Source organism: Capricornis sumatraensis, chromosome 8 (assembly GCF_032405125.1).
Source record: "Capricornis sumatraensis isolate serow.1 chromosome 8, serow.2, whole genome shotgun sequence".
Classification (NCBI taxonomy): domain Eukaryota; kingdom Metazoa; phylum Chordata; class Mammalia; order Artiodactyla; family Bovidae; genus Capricornis; species Capricornis sumatraensis.
The window spans coordinates 14,731,033-14,753,873 of record NC_091076.1 but is presented as its reverse complement, the minus strand read 5'-3'; the positions used below and the strand labels follow the sequence as shown (position 1 = coordinate 14,753,873).

The 22,841-nt window shown below is 45.5% G+C and overlaps 1 protein-coding gene across 8 annotated transcripts in view; it reads right to left on the bottom strand.

Moving 5' to 3' along the window:
• The window catches only part of PRDM10 (PR/SET domain 10), a 60,097-nt gene that overhangs the window by 19,982 nt on the left and 17,274 nt on the right, over positions 1-22,841 (bottom strand). For 2 of the 8 annotated variants that reach the window (XM_068976145.1, XM_068976147.1), the window contains exons 4-12: positions 18,933-19,158; positions 16,944-17,185; positions 14,927-15,130; positions 13,415-13,487; positions 10,958-11,075; positions 7,997-8,126; positions 7,251-7,493; positions 5,636-5,647; positions 1,503-1,850 (exon numbers count right to left, since the gene is read on the bottom strand). In XM_068976145.1, coding sequence (XP_068832246.1) covers positions 1,503-1,850; positions 5,636-5,647; positions 7,251-7,493; positions 7,997-8,126; positions 10,958-11,075; positions 13,415-13,487; positions 14,927-15,130; positions 16,944-17,185; positions 18,933-19,158 — 1,596 coding nt within the window. The remainder of the gene's footprint in view (positions 1-1,502; positions 1,851-5,635; positions 5,648-7,250; positions 7,494-7,996; positions 8,127-10,957; positions 11,076-13,414; positions 13,488-14,926; positions 15,131-16,943; positions 17,186-18,932; positions 19,159-22,841) is intronic. The other 6 variants (XM_068976144.1, XM_068976146.1, XM_068976151.1 and 3 more) reach the window with 4 other exon arrangements.

The window sequence follows — 22,841 nt, the reverse complement described above, 5'->3', positions numbered from 1 at the left end:
TCATTTTTTGCTGCTTCCAATATGGATAGAAACAATTTAGCCCCTTGCAGTAATAGGTCCTTTTACATCCGTCTATAAAAATCAGGTTCTGAAGAATTAAAGACATGTGTGCACGTGTGTTAAATCTCTCGGTCATGTCCGACTCTTTGGAACCCGCCAGGCTCCTCTGTCCATGGATTTTCCCTGGCAGGAATACTGGAATGGGTTGCCATTCCCTCCTCCAGGGGAGACTCTTGCATCTCCTGCATTGGCAGGTGGATTCTTTACCACTGAAGACATTAATTCAATGATACAGAACACATCACCCATTTATGAGGCAATACAACACCAGCATCTTTTCCCCTTACTTGAGACTTATTCCCTGTACTTTCAGATAACTTAAATAAAAGAATATGGCCTCTGAAGTCTCTCAGTCATAAATATCCAGTGAAGAGTTACGTATGGGACCTAAGTATTGAGCTTTCAAACCATTCCTGTAAGACTTGTCCTTTATTATTTTTGGAGTCTCTTTCACCATTAAATTCTACCCTAATGCAACTTTTCATGGCTAAAAAATAAAAATTAAAAAAAATTTTAAGAAGAAACTTACCTAATTGTTTGTGTAAAGTGAGAAAATTATCAGGACTCTTAATACTAGCAGAACTATGATTATTTCTCAGTTTTCTTTTGGTAATTTAAAAAACAGAGAGGGGGGATGTTTTTATTATTGAACACAGGTCTCCCGCATTGCAGGTGGATTCTTTACCATCTGAGCCACCAGGGAAACTCATTAGATATTTAGACTTACTTATTCATTCACTAGCATATAACACAATTATTGCTTGAAGTCCAGATGAAATCATGAATATTCTGGAATTTATCCTCACCCCATTTGGCTCCAGAATATAACACAGGGGAGGAGGTCAGTGTTTAAAAGCAAAGTATACTGGGACTTCCCTTGTGGTCCAATGGTTAGGAGTCCACACTTCAAAAGCAAGGGGCACAGGTTTGATCCAGGACTGGGAGCTAAGATCCCACATGCTGTACAATAAGGTCTCCCCCCCCACCAAAATCAGTATGTTATATACCAACTTCTCTTTCATTTCCTTCCAAAATGCACCACCTTAGTAGCCTAAGATAGGAAGCCACAGTGATGGGAGGAAAATGTTTCCAGGCAGGAAATGGGAGTCTGTCTTCTACAGGTACTACATATTTTATAAGCAGTGAGTATTGGCAGGGATGAAGAAACACTTTTTTAAAAATAATAATCAGATCTGACTGTTTATTTCCTGTAATATAACTTAAATGCTTAAATGCCAATGTCTTATTTTGACAATTAATGGTCACAATCATCTTCTGCTTATCAAAAGCAGTTTGAAGAGACATCATTCTCCAACTGTGAAGTTGCTGTCAAGAAGGGGGATGAAAGATACAGATGATGGGCCATCTCAATTTTCCAAAAACCGCTGTTTTTCTTTCCTAAAAAACGGCAGTACTCGGGCTTCTCGGCAGTTGGTACTCACCTGGATAAAATCTGGGAACCGTTTCTTACAAGTTGGGCAGCTGAAGTAGCCATCATTGATATGAATGGCCACGTGATCTTTCAACAAATCAAGGCGGTCAAAGGATTCTGGGCAAAAAATGCAAGAGTAAGTCTTCTGGTCCGAGTGGAGCTTCATGTGGCTCTCCAAGGATGCACTGCTGATGAAGCCCTTGTTACAGAGGTCACAGGTCAACGGGCAGTTCCCTTCCCGCCCATGGAAGCGCAAGTGTTGGTCCAGTTTGTCCTTCTCGCGGAAGGCCTTCCCGCACTGCAAGCATTTAAAAGGCCGGAAAGACTTCCGAATAAACAGATGCTGCAGAGCTGCATTCTGAAAGACACACACAAGTGGGATTACTTAGTGAGTAGGCCAAATGTGCAAGCAGCTCACACATTTATAGAAAGAGAGGACGATCTCAGCAATCACAGACTTTCCATAGAATTAAACTAGGATACACTGTTGAAAGAAGATTTTTTTCTGGTAGGGGCCTTAAAAATGAAGCCATCTTCAAAGAAGTTCATCTTGAAAAGACAGACTTTGTGTTTTGTTTTACGCCTATGTGTGTGTGCTTTCTTCTGAAAGGATCTAGGTCACGTTCAAAAACCAAGAGTTGTACAGTAGAAAAAATCCCTGGGTCAAGTAGAATAAAAATTGAAGATTTGGAAGAAATGACTTGGGGTGAGTGACACACGCATGATGAGGTGGGAGCAAGTCAGCCAAATGTTACTTGTTGAAGTCCTTGAGCCAAAGAGTTTGAAGCTTGATTAAGACATTTAGCAAAACTAAAGATAATAAAAAGAACTGAAGCGTAGCAGGGGCTGGAGGAAGGAGGCAGTGGACATGGGATTTCTTTCGAGGATGATGAAAATGTTCCAGGACTAGTGGTGATGGTTGTACCACTTTGGGAGTATTCTAAAAACACTACAAAAGAGTGAATTTTATAGTACATGAATTGCATATCAATTTATGAAAAAGAACTGAAGGAGAACAAAGATACAGATTTACATAGACGTGTTTGCTGCTGAGACAAGACATAAAAGCACGCATCCTAAATGGAATATGTGCCTTAATTATGTCCTACTTAAGAAATGCTCTTCAGTGTAGCTAATTAGTGCCACTGGTTAGAATTCCTCGCTAACTGGGTTAAACTTATTGCTTTGTTCCCTGTCTAGACCAGTCAATTCTGCTCTTTTTCTTTTTTCTCAAAGATTGCACGTCTAATGCTGATTAGGCATCTTGTGAATTCATGCAATTGTTATAAGGAATCCAAGTGAGAGAATATGGATACTTAGTACAAATTCATCACCACCACTGGGAAAACAACTCTCCTCTCTGACAGCAAATCAACAGACTCATCTTTCACACAGAGAATACAGATTCAGTATTTCAGTTCTACTATAATGAAGACTCATTCATAAATTCCTCAAAACACTGGGAGGAAAGCTCTAGACAACTATGAGGGAATAAAATAATTTCTCAAAAAATATATCTGTGAATGGGTATGCTTATGGCTCATATTGCAGGATTCACATGAAATGCAGGAGACATGGGTTTGGTCCCTGGGTTGGGAAGATTCCCTGGAGAAAAGAATGTCTACCCACTCCAGTATTCTTGCCTGGGAAATCCCATGGACAGAAGAGCCTGGCAGGCTACAGTCCATGGAGTCTCAAAGAGGTGGATACAACTGAGTGACTAACACTTTCACTTTCATGCTTGGGTAACTATAAGAGAATAATAATTAAAGGATTAATGGAGATCTTATTGCATTATTTGTGCAATGGAAAACAGTATAATGAACAATGTTGAAACTCTTAAATTTCAAATTACTTATAAGTAGCAACTTCTAAATTTATTGTGAAATAATCTCTTAGAGGGAAAGCAAAATAATTGTCAATTTTTAAACTTATTATTACTGTTAAGAATTTTGAACATAGCTCCTATGTAACAGGAAACATCTTTCTCAAGGCTTCTCTAAAAAGGCTGGGAGAGATATTTCACCTACTCATTTATCTTAAGTAAATATTTAGCAATTCTGTCATCTTCCCAAGCTCACTGGGGTTGCATCATATTTTATTCTCCTTTGAATCTAGATCTCTTTAAAAAGCTGAGTTCATAGAAAGTGTCAATAAAAGTTTGTGAATTAATGAAATGTATCTCATGTGAAAAATCAAAAAGAATGATTTCCAGATCTTTTCTGCAGCATCTGAAGAGGTTGTAAACAAAAAACCTTTTTGAAATCAGCCAGAGAGCTCTCTTTCACTTCATTATACAGCTTAGCAGTCACCTAATCTCTCTACTCTATCTGGAAAGATACTTATTTTACATAAAATAAGTATCTCACTATTCTGGCTACTTTCCAGACTTTAAATATTCCAAGTGAACAAATGCTATCATGAGGTTCAGAGGTTCAAGGTAGAGGGTGCTCAGGAAATCTAATCATCCTTTCCTTTACCCAGATTCAGCCATGTTTCCAAGGGCAGACAGTGCACAGCAACTGATCCTGGTCCCTCAGGGGTTCCACTTCCCCTTGGGCGCCAAATCTGGATCGCAGTTTTATTTTGGTTCATTATGCTTATACGTCTCCTGTCATCTCTGTTTAGTGTGAGTGTCCTCAGACACTGGATCTAAACCCAGCAGCAGCTCCACTTTCTTAGCTCTGTGGACAAACCTTATCTTGACCATCTTTGTGATTTCCATGGAGCCCTGGACACTGTCTACATACAGGAACCAGACTGCCTGTGTGATCAAATAATCCTGCTGGGGCCCCTTCATTACAAGGCAGTGGAAGTGCTGAAACTGCCCGTTCCCTCTCCCCACTTGGAGGCCATCTCTACCGTATCTCCTGCACTGCAGAGCTGTGATTGGTACATATTTTCTAGAAGCTATAATGAGAAAGGGCAGAGGCAGCAAAGATGAACCCCAGAGTTGCCGCTGGCCAACAACTCTGCGCTGGATGGAACATAAGTTGCCAAGATGGTAGAGACGCTAAAATCTGTGACGAGGGATTCTACTCACATTGAAGTGAGTCCTGAGATAACAGATTCTGTGCAGACAAAACCCATAAAATGTTTCTAAAGTCTGATATGGATAGCGAAAGGAACCTAAATTATTGACCAATGTTCATATTATTTTGACCCTGACATGAAAAGGAAATCAATCATGTTTGTTGGCCTTTTAAAAAAAAAAGAACAACTTTCCTCTGGTCTATTTTGTGCCTGGTTTTCAAAACCTCTGTTGGGCTAGTCCTGCCCAGTATCTCACTCTCCACTCTCCCCCGGCTGGCACCCGTGCTCAGGTCAGACCAACGTGTGCAGTGCCCATAACCACATCAAGCACATTCCTGGGTCTTGCCTTTGAAGTTATGGCTGCCCACCTCTGAAATGGTCTCCTTTCTTCCTGTCTGTCTTTCAAGGACCAGTTTAACTCTCATTTCATCTACGAATTATTCCCTGAATCCAGCTGTCTTTAAACCTTTCACTCTTCCAACCTTCTCTAGTAATTATGGGCTCTACCTTTCTCTGAGTCAGGAAGATCCCCTGGAGGAAAGCATGGCAACCAACTTCAGTATTCTTGCTTGGGAAATCCCATGGACAGAGGAGCCTGGCAGGCTTCAGTCCATGGGGTTGCAAGGAGTCAGACAGGACTGAATGACTGAGCATGCATGTATGCACGCACCTTTAAATGTGATACTGAACTGTGACCCAGCTTACATTAGCATTATGTCCCTAATTAGACTGGAAGATCCCAGCAGACAGAACTCCAATGAAAATTCTCCTGTGCACCTCGAAAGTACTGGACATCCAGTCAGAACTCGGTGTCATTTCAGAAGGCATTTCAGAATACTCAGCTGTCTCAGAGCTGGAAGGGACCTTGAAGATTACTTAGTCCTACTCTTCATTTCACGTATGAGCACACTGCAGCCCACAGTTTACTCACTGATTCTTAATAAATTAATAATAAATTAGCATTATTCGTTAACTAATTTGCATTGACTGTAGCAACCAAACTGTAGTTTCCACTAGGATTTAGTAAGTACGGGTTGCAAAGAACAGTAGGTCAGGCAGACACTTAAATAGCATTCTGTTATGTGAGTGAAACACAGGAAACAGACATACCTGCAGCTCCAACTGAGCAGGCAGCATTAGAGGAGAGAAAAATAGTTACATTACCAATGGGGTTGGAAGGCTTCCCTTCAGTGGGTCATTACCAATCTGGATAGAAGAGATGAAAAAATACATAGCCCTGCTTCTTAGAATGTGTGAGAAGGTAAAAAAACAAAACTAGCTCACCGAAGACTGCCAAAAGTCACATGCATGTGGGTTTTGCTTTGATACAAGGAAACTTGTTCCAAAACCAGTGACCCAATTCATTCCAGAACACACGTACAACCACGGCCGCACTATGCTTGCACACCCACACCTCACAACACGTGTGGGCTTTAATTCTTGCCTTCAGAAAATTAAACCTAGGAAGCAAGTCTCCGGACCTAGTAAGAAATCAGAATGGCCAAAGCGAAAAGACAGCAGTTGTGCAAGAGAGAGAGGAGAGCAGACTGGGACTCGTGTAGCACAATGGGTATGAAGTATTCACAGCCCTTTGCTGTTCTGGTCTGTATTTCTGTATGCTCATGTTTGCTTTTGAAATAATATTCATGGAGCTATAAGGTTCACAGGTTTCCATTTCAGGACCCTCATAAAGGCTCTTCAGCCTGACTGCTCAGAATCCCGTCCACAATGCCATACAGAACAAATGTTTAAAGGTATTTTTACATCAAGGCTCAGACAAGACTATTGTTCAAGTTTTGTCTGTGCCTTCTAGCCTGTAGGCAAATAAGACTGAAAGAAACGTAAGCGGGAATGAGCGTTCATCTAGAAACTGCAAAGCCTGGAAAGATACACAAAAAGTCTCTTTCATCCACATGTAAAGGACTAAGAAATGTCTTTAAACAGCTTGCTGCCACAAACATGGATTTAAGTCATTGTTTTCTGGATGTCAATTGTCCACACAGGCATTGAGCCCGCAAAACCACAGAGCTTTCCACCTGTGTCTCCCGCAGGTCTGAATGCACACACAATGCTATCTGTTAAATAAGGACAAAATACCCCTGGCCAGGCAGCCACTGATGGAGGCCCTCAGCCACACGGTCTGAAGTCACAAAGCAGGTTACACAGGAGAGAAGACACTGCCCTACCCCCACACCTGGAGCTCAGCTCCGTGCTCTCCCCATGTCTGGGCCGCATCTGCCAGATCTGCTTGGACTCAGGTCCCTGTGCATTGACAAGACATGGCATCTGCCAGTCTCCCATTGGAAACTGTCAACAACCAAATTCAAAACCCCAAATTGACTTGAGAGCTCTGATCAGGCACAGATTAGCCTGGCTTCAATGTAAATAACTATTACAGCTCAGTGTACTTATTTCTCCAGTTCCAATCTGTGAGTTTTAGGATCCAGGGCGCTATCCTACTCTAACCACCCTAGTCTGGATGTTGCCAAGAGCCAGGCTTCTATGTCACTGCTAAACTGATGGAATCTAGGACCAGCCATGCCAGCCTGCCATGGGACATGGAGGCCCTGAGAAACAGTTCACACTTTCTTCCAAAACAAACAAGGGTTGGAGCAGCGGATGGTGAACAGTATGGTGCCTACAGAGCTGGTCGCCTGCAGGAGAGTCGGCACCCATGCGGTAGGCGGAGGGGCTGGGGGAAGGGGGAGCTGGGCATCCTGCCTACCCGGATGCGCTTGGCACGGCGCATGTCGTCAGCCGTCAGGGTGCTCTGGGCGGGCAGCACACTCTCCTCATGCTGGGGATGCAGGTGCAGCTCATGTGTGTCCGGCTCCTGCTCCAGAGAAGACGGGGCTTCCGAGGGCAGCTGAGGGAGCGGGAGGGTGGGCTGCTCTGGTTGGTCCAGCCCGTTAGGAGTCGCAGCTTCAGCCTCATCGAACTGCTCCTTGGTGGAAAAATGCAACAGGTCCTGAAATCATAAGAACCAGGAGTTATTTCCCTGCCTAGACAGACATCCATGCAAGGACTTAAGAACTGCTGCTTTATGTTTTAAATGATTAGCCTCATAATGCTCAGAAAAGATTATTTTCCTCCTGAGGACATGAATTAGGTAACCATTCACAGGATGGAAAAACCATGACATATTCCTGATCACTTTATGAGGAAAAAGAAGGCCGGACTCTTCTGGAATATCATAATTTCAATTGTCTGAACTAATTAAACAGAGGCCCCCATAATATCTCTGGACAGTTTCAAATCTTTAGGGCTGCAAAGTTGGCCTTCTGTTTTAAGTAACATTTAAAAATACGCTCTTTTGAGTTTTTGTCCAATCAGACTTTAATTAACAGGCAGCGCAGTGCCAACAGGCAGGACTGTCAGCCTCTGAAAGGCATTGTGTTTGAGTCCAGGGACAGTTCTAAGTTCTCTGAGCAGGCGTCCAAGAAGAGTTCCTGCTTTCCCCTCCCCACTTACCTGTGTCCCATCGTCACACTTTTCCCCATTTTCACTGGTTATCTCCAGGCGGATAAATTTGGGAGGACGTCCTGGCCTTCGACCAGGGCCAAACCGCCTCTTGCCTCGGCCCCTTCCTCTGCCTCTTGCTCTGGGGACAAGAGATCGGGTGATAAATAGTCACAGTTACATAATACTCCACAACAAATGTTTCCCTAAGTGATCCGGAGTAACTCCAAATCTTGATTTCCACTCACTTTCTTTCTCTTCCTGATTCTTTTTTCTAATGTAGATGATCATTTTGCCAATACACGCTATCTCAATTTCTCATCTTTCCCTGTCTATATAGCTCAAAGAGACATCTTAAATTATTCAGAATAAAGGGAGCTTTAAAAATTCAAAGTGCTGACACCATTTTGCCACTGGACATTCTGAAAGCTCGAACACATCTCTGCAGTTACGTAAGCAACGCAGACAGGACAGAACACACGAAGCCTGGTGTGTGTCCTAGAGACAAGATTCAGGTCTTTCCCCTTGCTCACTTCATATTCCTTCCATGGAATCTGGCTAGAGTTAAAGATATGTTCTTGCTTTTCTATAATCTTCTGGGAGACCAGAAAGAATTTCTAATTCAGTGGTTCAATAATACATCCAATAAATGCCAAATGAATTTTATCCCCTTTGAAAGGCTTCTAACATACAAAAGTTCCTTAATCAAAGGGATTCAGAAAAGTATGTCACTAAAATCTCCTTTAGAAGACATGCGTGCAAGATGTGTTTAAAATCAATCAGACTGTGCTTTATTCTTCCACTCATGTACTTAACAATTTAATTAAAAATATAGATTTTTTCCAAGGACTTTTAAAAGATCCTTTTTTATGGGAAATTCTGAACCTCAGCAAATATGGCAAATACAAGCCCAGTGTACTCACTACCTCATTTCAATACTTATCAGCTCATGACCAGTTTTATTCTGTCTGAATCCTTACCACTTCTCCCACACACATACCCATTAGAGTATTTTGAAATAAATCCTGGACATCATTTCATCTCATTCATATTCATAAATATTTAAATACATATCTCTAAAACATAAAGATATATAAATATATATAAAATACATATCTCCACAATACTATTATCGCAACTGATAGTTGCTCAATGTTTATTAAATCTAGTCAAAGTTCAGATTTACCTAATTGTCTCAAATTTCTTTTAGCAGTTGGCTAATGAACATTTTATCTGCAGTGTGCCCTGCCTGGTGCTCAGCACTAAAAGATGGGAAGTTATACCCAACAGTTCTTACCCTCAGAAGTCCAGCAGAGGCAGCAGGCGTATAAAGCAAAACTCACAAGAGGGCATAAAAGGAGTTATAACAGAGCCACGCTGGTGTGTTTGGGATGCCCTGGAGGAAGTACAGGACAGAATGCTCGCCGTGCCCTCCACGCACCTCAGCCGCTTGCTTCCAAGGTCACACCTTGCCCTTGTCGTCCTCAGTAGCTGCAGAACCCCAGGACCCTGACGCCACGCCTCGTCCATGCCAACACCGTGTCCTAACTTTCCCGTCCGCCCCTCAGACACCTGAACTCCCGGATCCTGCCCCCTCCCCAGCATCTCCAGTCCTGCAGCCTGTCAGCAGTCTTGTATTCCCTTCACATTTTCCCTCCCTTCCTCCACTCATCACCTCCAAAGCCCATCACTGGACTCACTCCCGCGCACACGCTCTCCCCCCACCCTGCTGCTTCACCACTCTCACTGCGTTGCAGGCGCTTGGTGAGACCTACTCCGTGCCCTCCCTCCACAGACGCCCGCACAGAGAGAGACACTGGGTGAGGACGTGGCCTTGACTCGCGAGAGCCCCCGGTGAGCTCTGGCTGCTGCGGGCCATCACACCGCACTCCCTTGGAGTATTTACTCTCCCACGTTCCTAAAGGCCATTTCACACCACCTTCTCTCTTCTCAAATTCTATAAACGCTGGCAAGCCTACGTCTCTCCCACTGAAACTACCCCAGTCCAAACCACTCTCATTTTTCATCCAAACTGTTGAAATAGTTTCTAACCAGACTCCCTTGTCTTCCCTCTTACTGCAGTATAACCTAAGTGCTGTTTTTACTTTTATCCACAGTGATGTTTGGGCTTCCCAGGTGGTGCTAGTAGTAAAGAATCCACCCGCCAATGCAGGAGACGCAGGTTTGACCCCCGGGTTAGGAAGATCCCCTGGAGAAGGGAATGACAACCCACTCCAGTATTCTTGTCTGGAAAATCCCATGGACAGAGGAGCCTGGGGGGCTACAGTCCACGGGGTCACAAAGAGTCAGACACACTGAAGGGACTGAGCATGCACGCATAGTGATGTTTAGAAATATAATTGACATCATAATATCCCTTGCTCAGCAGCCTCTGAGGACTTCTTATCACACATAGAACGAAATTCAAATCTCCTATCACTACCATCAGGCCTACGTGATCCAGCTGCTGCCCACCCCACCCTGTGGAATTCTCCTTCATTTACCCCTTTTTCTTTTTTTCATAAAGGAATTAAACACAGGAGTTAGTTTGATGAAGGAATCTTACCTTTGAAGAGTTTGAAAATCAGAGGTGTAGGTTATTTCAAAGGTGTATGCTATCTCAAGAATCCCTGTTTCAGAATCTCTAGTTAGGGGAGATGTTTACTAAGGTAGAAAGATCTCCTATTGCTGGGCATTGATTATGCTTGTTCAGGGAAATGTTTACTAAGGTGGAAAGATCTCCTATTGCTAGGTATGCATTATTCTAGAAAAGACACAAGTTGTGATGAGGACCAGGGGGAAGAAAGGAAATGATGCATAAGAAATGTCCTTCAGCAGCCTAACTGGTTATGTCTACACACCCACCCATGTGCATACAGACATACACACAGACCCTCATACATTCATAGATGATACAGAAATGACTTTGGAACTTTAAACACTAAGTTTGTGAAATCTTCCCCCTCATTATACCTGCTGAACACATCCAGTTTCTCATCGTGAGAATTGAGATGCTGCTGCAGCTGTTCAGAGCTTATAAATCGGCGGTTGCATTCATAGCAGGGCCAATTCTTCTCTTGCTCTCGAAGAACTGCAGCCATAGGAGAGAGACCATGGAGGCTGGTGACCAATCAGCCCCAATAAAACTCAAATGCCTGGCACCCCCACCATTCTCACCTCACCGTAGCCCAGTGCTCATAGATACCCAGTGTCTGCTGTTTTGTTATAAAAGCAAAGGCTCAAGATTGACAGAAAGTAGTTTTGGGGATCTGGTTTTCTGATATATTCACATAAGACATCAAAAGAACAACTACCGTTGTGCCACCCTCTCCCACCCCCAGCACACACACAACCTTACCCCACTGGGAAGACAAGGTGTGCTACAATGGGAATGTGTATGCAGATAACCCAGTAATTCAGATCCAAGCTTCATAATCAGAGGGTATAGTGTAAAACAAATAACTGGAAGGTGAATGCTCAATATCATCACTTTAGCAAAAGGTTCACAAGCACGGGTTAAAGCCGAACCCTGTGACCCAGAAATTCCACCCCTAAATGTGCGCCCAACAGAAATATGCACATATGTTCAGTAAAGGACATGTAAGAAGGTTCACAGTGGTACCTTCATATCGGCCAGACACTGGACACCGGAAATGACTTTGTCGAACAAGAAAGACTATCACTGACTTTGGTCCCCTAGGAAATAGCCTCACAACTTTTGGAATTTCCCAAGTAAATGGCACATCTTTGTCATTCCTGGTGATCTGTGACCATACCTGAGTTTATGCTAATGAGAGGGCCCAGATGGGAATGGCTGAGCCTGGAAAACCAACCACCTGAAAACAGGGCTGTGGCTTTGAATGAGGGGGTATAGCCAGGGAGGGGAGCAGGGGCTAGAGAGGAGATCCAGTCATGGGCCAAGGATCCAATTGATCACACCGCTGTGATGATGCCTCGACAAGAACTCTGGACACAGAAGCTCAGGTGAGCCTCCCACGCTGGTGATGACACATTGGGCCTCCAGGGCTGCGACACAGGCGCTTCTCGTTTGGGACCCTCCCAAACTTTGCCCTAAGCGTCTCTTCATTTGGCCGGTCCTGACATGTGTGCTTTATGATAAAATGGCAGTTCTAAGCCCAGCACTTTTCTGACCTCTGTGCACCATTCTAGGGAATTATTAGGACTAAGAGGGTAGTGGAAACTCCCTAAATGCTACTAGTCTAGTTGTTCAGAAGTGCAGGGGGCATTGGATCCCCCTGGCTTGAAGATGGTGCCTAAAGTAGAGACAGTCTAAAGGAGGACTCTGCCCTTGACCTGTGATGTGACCTAACTCCAACTAGTCAGTGTCAGAATTACATAGTTCAACCCAAACTTCTGTGCTGAAAATAGATAAATGAATTGCAATACATTCAATACTGCGGACACCTGATGCAAAGAGCTGACTCATTGGAAAAGACCCTGATGCTGGGAAAGATCAAAGGTAGGAGGAGAAGGGGACGACAGAGGATGAGACGGTTGGATGGCATCACCGACTCAATGGAAATGAGTTTGAGTAAACTCCAGGAGACAGTGAAGGACAGGGAAGCCTGGCGTGCTGCCGTCCATGGGGTCACCAAAAACTGGACATGACTTCGACTGAACAACAACAAGTTCACACAATAGAAAACAAAGTGGCAAAGAAAATGAACAACTTACAATAATACACAACAGTATGGAAAAGTCTCACAAACAAAAGGTTCTCATATACCAGAAGTGTACATGTCATATAATTCCATGTATACAAAGTTCAGTAACAAGCAGATAGTATCTGTGGTGTTGAAGCTGGGAGATAGTTATACTTGGGAGTGAAGAGGAATTAGAAGGTGCTGGGGACTCCTGGAGCTGTGGCCCACTCTTGACCTGGGTCTCTGGGTATCCTCATGCTGTGAAAATTCATCAGGCTGTTATTTATGACTTTGTACTTTTCTGGATGTAGACTGTACTTCAGCGATATTTACTTTCACAACAAAGACAATCCCTGCCTTGCTGTGTTCAGAGACGATTACATCAAGATAAAAATCATCCTCTGATCTAGGTTCTAATTTAATATTTGGACTTTTTATTATATTAAATACTATTTTCTACAGCCCATGAAAGAAATGTAAATATGTCATTGTCATTCGACCCTAGAATTACACAAGGATGTTTAGTTCTAAGAATCCACCTGTAATGCAGGAGATACGGGTTCAATTCCAGGGTTGGGAAGATCCCCTTAGAAGGAAATGGCAACCTACTCCAATATTCTTGCCTGGGAAATCCCATGGACAGAGGAGCCTAACAGGGGGTTGCAAGAGTTGGACATGACTTAGTGACTAAACCACCACCAAAGATGTAAGTAATACATACAATTTACAATCAATACATGAAATTAAAAAAAAAAAATCCAAGTACCTTTCCGCTCTTCCTCAGAAATGTCATGGATTTTCCGGTTCACAAATTCGGCATAGGAAGCAGCATACCACACCTGCAAGAACCAAGCACATCATCAGGGGTGAAGGACATAACAGGATGCACTTCACAGGCTTCAGTTCCTCCTCCTGCTCACAGAAAACAACCCAGGTTTCCTACAGCAAACCAGCAAACTAACAAAAGAAGCCGCACCATGAGGTGACCCCATTGGCACAGACTGTCAGTCAGGAAGTTCACACAGCGAGACACACTGTGTGGGATTCTTTTTTTTCCATGTGCTATACAGTAAGTCCTTGTTGGTTATCCATTTTAAGTGTTTTCTTTATCCTTTTTAAAAAACTGTTTTTGTTATTACAACAACTTCACAACAGATAACATTAGTAGTCTCTTGATCTAATGAAACAGAGCCTCTTCTGATTTTTTATCTGTTTAAACACAGGTTTCCACGCAGCTGTGGTCACTGTGGCTCCACCCTCACACTGCTGGGGTTAACCAGAGCCACCCTGCCCTCCTGAGTCTCTGCCTCCATCCCACCCTGGGGAGGTTGCTTCTGCTTCCTGTCTGGCTCACCCACCCCTCCATCACTCCTAAATAGTGCTGCTTCTGGAAGCTTAGTCCACGTCCAGGGCCTTCTCACTTCTCCCCAAGGCAATCACATCTGTTTGCAGCCAACCCTGTGCTAATGACTCTCAAGTTACCACGTGTATCCCAGATCCTCCTGCTTCTTCCCTCTACCTACATTCTACCACCTGCCTGATGGAGCCGGTCCAGAACTGACTTCTAGACACTCACCTACCTTTCTCATCTCAACTAACACCCCACCTTCCACCCAGTTGCTCAGACTTGAAAACTAAAGGTTGTGTGTGTGTGTGTGTGCGCGCGCACGCGCTCAGTCGTGTCCAACTCTTTGCCACCCATGGACTGTAGCCCACCAGGCTCTGTCCATGGAATTTCCTAGGCAAGAATACTAGAATGGGTTGTCATGTCCTTCTCTAGGTGATCTTCCCAACCCAGGGATCAAACCCAGATCTCTTGCATTGTCAGGCAGATTCTTTACCACTAAGGCACCAGGGAAACTCAAAATTGAAGTGAAGTAACTCCATCTTCAATCAACAGACCTGTCTGTACCCCCAAAATAACTACTTCCTAATTCCTCACCCCCTGGGCCTAATGCCTTTATAAAGGCCTTTGGTAGATCCCAAAGTCATATACTTCTTTTTCTATTTGCGGGATTATAACAAGTGTACAGGGACTTTCCTGGTGGTCCAGTGGTTAAGAATCTGCCTGCCAAGGCAGCAGACATGGGTTTGACCCCTGGTCTGGGAAGATTTCACATGTCTCGGAGCAACTAGGCCCAAACACCACACCAAAGCCTGTAAACCCTAGAGCCCATGTTCTGCAACTAGAAAAAGCCCTCTCACAGCAAAGAAGACCCAGCATAGCCAAATAAATAAATAAAATTTAGAAGCGTGTAGTATAGCCCCAGTGCTGCACCTTGAGCTCCTGCTTGGGCTCCACGTTCTTGATCGTTGTGTAGTACACGTGGTGGCCATACTGATACGCCACCAGGTTCTGCTCCAGGTGGTTCTGGGCCGGACGTACGAACATCATCCAGTTACAGAGGGTCTCGTCCGACAACTCAAACCACAGGTCTTCATGCAAATCCCTGTCCTTCCTGTCCCCTTTATCGAGAGAAACCTGTAACCAGAGTGAAAGTGAAAAGACACATACACACAAAACCTCTAACATCATAGATAGTTGTGTAATAACACGCAAAATACTGTTCTTTAAATTAACCAGATACACTGGTTCTCCCCTTTGTATCTGGAAAGCTACTGGAATTGTGTCTTACCAAATGAAAAAGGGAAACGACGCTTTCTAAAGACCCACTCACAGGATTACCTAGTAATATCTAAAAGTCAGCACACTGTACAGCTTTGGTTGCCATTTCATCATTAACTAACACATCAAAAATGCTATTGATAAGCCAGAAAGTGCAAGCAAAATACACTCCAGTTCATTGTAAGTGGCTTCCTTTGGGGTTTCAACTGCATTCATTTATAACGTGGAGGCTGGTGGCAGATCCTTCTCTCTACAAAGTGATATTCTTTCTTGGACATCTTGAGCTCTCACCAAGAAAATCTCCCCATGACAGCTGCTGATTTCTCAAAAACACACCCCATATATTCTCTCCTCCCATTGTTCTTTCCCGGTTCTCCAGAGTGGCTCTCAAAAAGCAGACAGGAGAGGTTTTCGATCAAAGCAAAAGCATAAAAAGTGAGGAATAGACATCAGTATACACATACTTGAACATTCTGTGAACTATTCTTTAGCAGAAGATTCAACAGGATAGACCTGTTTCAAAGACTGAAAAAGAGGTTTTCCTAAAAACATTATGAGCACTTCACAGATGATATTGGTGTTGTTTAGTCACTAAGTTGTATGACTCTTTGCCACCCCATGAACTGTAGCCCACCTCTGTCCATGGGATGTCCTAGGCAAGAACACTGGAGTGGGTTGTCATTTCCTTCTCCAGAGGATCTGCCCAACCCAGAGATGGAATCTATGTCTTCTGCACTGGCAGGAGGATTCTTTACCACTGAGCCACTAGGGAAGCCCAACAGATGACATGAGTTGATGTAATTCTCTTTGTATTCTAGTCAAAGTTAATATTCAAAAAAAGTTGTCAAGCCTCTATTATAGGCTGAATTGGTTTCCCCCATAATTCATACATTGAAGTTCCAGCCCCCAGTAGCTCAGACTGTGACTGCATTTGGAAGCAAAGCTTTGGAAGAGGTGATGAAGTCATCAGAGCAGGTCCTGTCCTCACAGGACAGGGAGATCAGGGCACACAGAGAAGCACCAGAGGCCCGAGCACACAGGGACGGCCTGGTGCCAAGGCAGCCACCTGCAAGCCAAGGGCCTTGACCCAAGCCAAGCCTGCCTGCACCTTGGCCTTGGACTTCCAGCCTCCTGCAGTGCGACAAAACAAACACATTGTTTAAGCCCCCTGGTCTGTGGTATTTGGTCCTAGGAGCCCTCGAAGACTAGTCCAGCCCCTGAGAATGACAAGAGTTCAGAATTATTCACATAAGGCTTCAGGGTCTGAGGGCTTCCCTGGTGGCTCAGCGGGAAGACTCCGGTGCCAGTGCAGGAGACGCGGGTTCGACCCTGGGTAGGGAAGATCCCCTGGAGAAGAAAATGGCAACCTACTCCAGTATTCTTGCCTGGAAAATCTCATGGACAGAGGAGCCTGGTGGGCTATAGTCCACGGGGTTGCAAAGAGTCAGACAGGACTAAGCGATTGAGCACACCACGGTCTGAAACTGTACCGTCCACGGTTTCTCTCTTATTGGTAAGAGAGAAAATGTCTACATTTAAATCAATCAAGCATAGAAAGAAAAACACAGTGAACAGCTGCTATGAGACTGAATTGAGAGGCTCGGTGGGAAAATGCATGCCCCTTACAAGTCATCAGGACAGGAGGGGACTGGGACAAAGTGTACATTACCTTGAGGTGGATGTAACAGTCCTTCAGCTCCGATTCCCTGACCAGTGGCCCCTCCACGGGGCCAAACTGGGTGCGCTTGGGGATGCGCCTCTTGGAGAACACACCGCCCAGGAATCTGTCAATGTAGAGCACCAGCGGGAGGCTGGCCCGTGCCCGTGTCAGCACCGGCCGGTTGGGGATCGGGTGCAGCGGGCCATGCTTTGGGCACACGGAAGAGTGTGCGTTGTTACACTCCTCGCACCCTGCACGAGAAGGAGAGCCTCTAGGTGACAGGCTCGTGGGAAAGGGTCCTAACCTGGAGAACCCCCAGATCTAAGTTTTTAAGGCCAAATTCAATTAGCTCCTACAACTGCACAACCCATTCCACTGTAACACATGACTCTCCAGAGACTGGGAGAATCAGGCAGAATTAGCTTGTGGCCTGCCAAAAATAATAAGCAGGCTGTGACTTATTTCTCAACGTGGTTGAGTACAGCAAAAACGAACACAGTATCATTGAGCAACTACATTTCAATTTTAAAAAAAGTTTTAAAAAGTTTACAAATCAAATAAAACATGTTTGGAAAGAGGAAAGAAGTGCTTATTAGTTGCTTAAATGTTGCAAAATCAGATGAAACAAATGAGGTAAACTTTATAGTATGTAAATTATAAGTCAATCAACCTGTTTTTTTTTAAACAACCTGACAATATAGTCGGTTTCCTCAAAGGGAGCTGTAGAAACAGTGCTGTTGAATTTGAGATTCCCGTGCATATTGCGTGAAGATAATGCTGAAGTGAATAAATTTAGCATCCCACCCTTCATTCACCCGATGACACAACGAGGCCAGCCCTGATAGGTACGTTCAGCTCATTCTGGGAATGATGGGTTTGCAATCAGCGTCCACATCCACCCACTTTTTCCCAGAATCCCCCATCTGGAGCTAACCGCCCCGCTGCAATGTGAACAGCAGCAGAACAGAGGAAAGAGACTGTGCCCCACAGAGAGCAGACTCCTGACTCTCAACATATCTAGTCAACCAATCACATCTCACCCAACTGGCTGTGGGGTGGCCTGGTTTAGGAAACATGTATTTTCGATTTCTACAACTCTCCAATAATGGATAGCTACCTTGTGTTCCTATTTAGAAGATTAAAGTGACTTCATGTGTATTTGACTAAGGAGTTGCCTTGAAAACTTAAGAATTCAAAGAAAAGCAAAACGAGGAAATTCTCTTTGGGGTATGGAGATGAACACAGACCCCAGGCAAACGGCCTCACCACTACCATGCAGAGGGTCCCGGGAGAGATATGGTGAGACCACAAAGCTCTGCATGGCCTTGTAACTCGAAAGAGGAGATAAGGACTTTGCCATCTATGTGGGACACTGGTAGGCAGCAGCGGTGGCTTGGTGGAAGGAAGCAGGCCCCTCCAAGTAGGCAGAACAGACAGGCAGTAGTGTCGGCTGACTGTGGGCACCAGCAACCGGACCACCTGCATTTGAATCCTGATTCCTGCAACAACTGAGCAGGACCTCTAGAAAGCTGCCGACTTCACAAGCCCATGGAGAGCATTGCTCGAGTTGGGCAGAGCACTAGTGCCCAGGGTATGAGAGGCATCCTTTTACAGCAGGCATTTTTTAAGGTTGGTACGAAGAGAGGTGAAGCAAACATGTGAAAGAAGGAATGGCCGGATCTGCCAGGACTGGACACCATCATGGCCTGGCAGCTGGAGCTCTGAGATCAGAGGCTGAGGCTGGGTCCTGACCCAGCCCCAGCCCCTGTGACACCAGCAGGCCGCCCAGCTTCCTCTGGCAGCCACTCGTGGATATGATCGGAGCTCTAGCAGCAGCCAGCACCTCCCTCCCCGGCCGCCCGAGGACGACAGGAAAGGGCCCTCCCTCCCCGGCTGCCGAGGATGGCGGGAAAGGGCGCCTTCGGAGAGACAGCAGAGTTTGCACTGGGAGCCCTAGCAGAGGGGCCCACCCTGCGCCCGAGAAGCAGCTCCGCTTACACAAGTCGTGGGGGTCGAAGGGCCGAGGAGGGTCAGGTTCCCAGTCGTCCAGGTCAGTGTCCTCACCGTCTTCCTCCTCCTCATCCTCAGAATCCTCATCCTCATCCTCGTCCTCCTCCTCTTTGGCCTCCAGTCTGGCCATGGGGTTCTGCAGCGTCGCCAGAGGGTCCGAGCCATCCACACTCTCAATTGAGGGTAACACCTGGTTGTGCACCGGCAGCGAGGCCTGGACAAGGTTTAATCACAATGTCAGCACAGCCCACGTGGGGTCGGAGGGAACCCGGACACACAAAACACGAGCTTTTAATGGAAGGCACTCCAGTATTCTTGCCTGGGAAACCCCACAAACAGAGGAGCCTGGGGGGCTGCAGTCCATGGGGTCACAAAGGGTCGGACACAACTGAGCAACTAACACACACACACGCACTCTTCTCAGCAGCTCCCTCTGAGGCCGTGCAGAAAGGCCTATCTATGGACAGTAATGAGGAATCTGTTTTCATTTTTGCTGTTTCTGTCTCACATCTGGGCTCCTTTCATGTCAGCAAGAGTTTCAAACCTCACAAGCCCCTGCCAGAGGGCTGAGGACCCTCATATTGACTCCACCCTTCACTTTAAGTCCCACCTCCTCACTCTCTCAGCCTTTCCAAACTTGCTTGAGAGGCCTGCCCTGCATCCCCGGAGACTTCAAATACGAATGTAACAAACCCTTCCACACCCTCCTGGAGCATGTGTGGTACCATCAGCTGCAACATCTTGGTTCTGGGTAGGGCTCTCCTGCCTCTGCAGGTAGCCACACCCTACTGCAGGTAAAGGCCTGACCGGCCTGCAACCATGTGGCTTTAGAACTTTACACGCGGTGCAAGATGCAGGTGGCAAAATTCAGTGGGTATAGGCGCACTTTCACACACTCCAGAGAGGTCAAGGTTTGACTTTGACCTTAAGAAAAGAGATGCCTACTTGGTTCATCATGCTGAAATTATCTTTTGCAAATAAGACACGGTTTATGTCATAGATTAGATTAATGCCACTTTACCCAATATGCTGGAAGAAAATAATGTTGCCTTGAGAGTCCTCACCTGGGGTTATACACCATCCAGGCCCTCTTATGCAAGGGTATTTCTCCTGCCCCATTAGCACCATCAGTCATACTCAAGCTACTTCCCTTGCCTGGATCTTTCCTCCCCTAGAATGCTTGCTCTTCCCTTTAGGCAATCTCCTAAACCCTGTCCTCTTCCACCTCTCCAGGAACCATCTCTGCCCTCTCTCCTGTACATCTGCAGTCACAGAAGTCCACCTGACAATACCATCCAGCCCACCAGGCAGCCCAGATGGTTCCAAAATAGCTCAGGAATGTTACCGGGGGGTCAAGAGCCCCCCGAATTTCCTCTCGAGTTAGACCAAGTAAGTCCACCCCTCCGCCACATGAAGACAGCTCCTCCAGGACTTCCAGACGAAAACCCCTAGGTCATGGACTCATTTCTCATGAAGCAAATCATCCAGATCCCTCAGGATCTTGCTCTGTCCATTCAGCCCTCAGTGGATCCCCACCAGCCTGCACCTGCGCTCACTGAAGACGGCCACTTCCTAGTGCTGCTCCATCAGGACTCTGTAGGTCCCCAAGACCCCTGGGCCTAGCTGTCCCCTCACAGAGTATAAGGAACCCCTATCTTCTGCTTAGGACTTAAACAGTAGATTTTTACTTAAATGGCAATTTATCCCTACAAAATTTCATTGTACCGCCTCTTCCGTTCTTCCAGCCAGGCAAGATCTTTCAGAACCTTGGTTCTCACATCTCACACCTTGGCTGCCCCCCCAGCTTGGTTTCCATGGCCCATTTGCGTGCATCTTCACGTGAGTCCAGCTTGCCACTCCAACTGCACCACAGGGACAGAGATCACAGGCTTTGGAGTCAGATTTGGATTAAACTCCTGGCTCCACTACTCAGCAAGTGAACAAACTTCTTTAAACCTGTGTTTCTTTATCTGTAAAAAGGACATTAGGATTAAATGAAATGATGTGTGCATGAGGCTAGTAGTAGTGTCCAGCATTTAGTAAGTGTTTACTATTAACCATAGATAATTATTATCATAAGTCCTTTAAGGACCGAAGCAACAGCACGTGTTTCCTCTACAGCCCTAACAGGCTGCTGGACATGTGGCAGGTAGGCAGGGGAGGTCAGGTTGCGGAGAGGCGGTTGGCCCTTTGGAAAGGATGTCAGTCCCTCTAGGCATCGAAAGGGACTCTGCCGATCGTCACAGAAAAGTACGTTTTCAGTTGTGCATCTACATCTAAGAACTTCTTAAACTCCATGAAGAAACAGTATTGTGGGCGTTTACAGAATCTGACCTGCTCTGGCAATTAAAGGTCACTGCCCAACATGAGAAACCCTCAGGCTGAAGAAGGCAGATAAGATCAGCTGCCTCAAACAGCACCTGCATGTTTGAACTGTGCACTCACTCAGCCCAGGAGCCCAGACTCATTTGTGATATTCCACCTGCAGCTCAGGGCCTTGTACAAGTGTCGACAGGAGGACACGATTCTGGGCCATGCTCCTGCTTCAGCTTCAATAAAAACAAGAAAATGCCCACTGGGGTGAGGTCTCAACAAGGGAAAAAGAGCAGGGACTTCTGGCCATGAAACTCCGTCTGCCACCCCTCTACAAATTGATGATCAGCGGGGTCCTCACTTGCTCGGCTCCCGCTTGCTATCTCAGAGCGCAGCTCTGGTATCACGCTTAGGTTTGAGCCACTTAAATTCTACGCCAGTGTTAGGGATGAATGTTATCACACACTGAGCAAACCAAAGCATACATCCACCTCCACCCCTCATAAATTCTTCATCTCTTTGCAGAGCTGACCTGAAAGAATAAAATCAGCAATTGAGAGTTACTCCTGTGAAGCTGCGATGTTATTTTTTACCAACTGATGCTACTAGAAAGACTGTGGTCAGGCAAGTTACTGCTGGCTTCTCGCCACTGCTGAAAAGCTGACATTAAAACAGACCAACAACCTCCTCATCCCCAGGCTGCAACTCTCCTCAAAGGCTGTGGCAAGAAAAAGGCTGGAAGGCTTCAGCAGTATCTAGGGCAGGGATTCCCAGCCTCCAGGATCTAATGCCTGATGATCTGAGGTGGATCTGATGCAATAATAAGAGAAATAAAGCACACAGTAAATGGGATGTGCTTGAATCATTCTGAAACCATCCCCCTTCTGGGTCTGTAGAAAAACTGTCTTTTAGGAAACAGGTCCTTGGTGCCAAAAAGGTGGGGGACCATTGAAAGAGAACTGATACTCCACACACAGATAGAACATACACAAGAATCATGAGAGTTACTGTTGAAAACCATGGCTGATCATCAATTTGTAGGTAAGAACTGTGTATATCAGACAGCCTGGACCTTAACACACAGAAGGCATGTGTTACAGATTTGTTTAATTAATAATTCAAATTCAGCTGCCATTCACTGGGTGCCAGGTATACATCTAAGCTCCTTTGAGGCCAAATCGTTTTACCACCAGCTCCTGAGAGACAGAGATGAAATGCACACCCTCATCTGGCCTGGCTTTCCCACTGCCTCACAATGGCCTCTGCAGCGTGGGGTCTGTTCGAGGTGGAGGTAAACAGCACACACACCTTGTGAGCCGAGCGACAAGCTAAAACACCTGCTCCTGAGGCATCAGCCAGGCAGCAGGGCGGGGAGCCGTGGGTGTCAACTCCACTTGGAGGGAAAGAACAGTAACAAGGATAGTGTACGCCCCTGCATGTTGTCACGCACCATAAAACGTGGGAGAGGAAAAGGAATTTGTTAAAGTCATGGTATATTTTCTCCTTCCCACTTAGCATCACTCTCGGTAATTATTTCTGAAACGACATCACGCGCTGCAGGACACAATTTATCTGAGAGGGAAC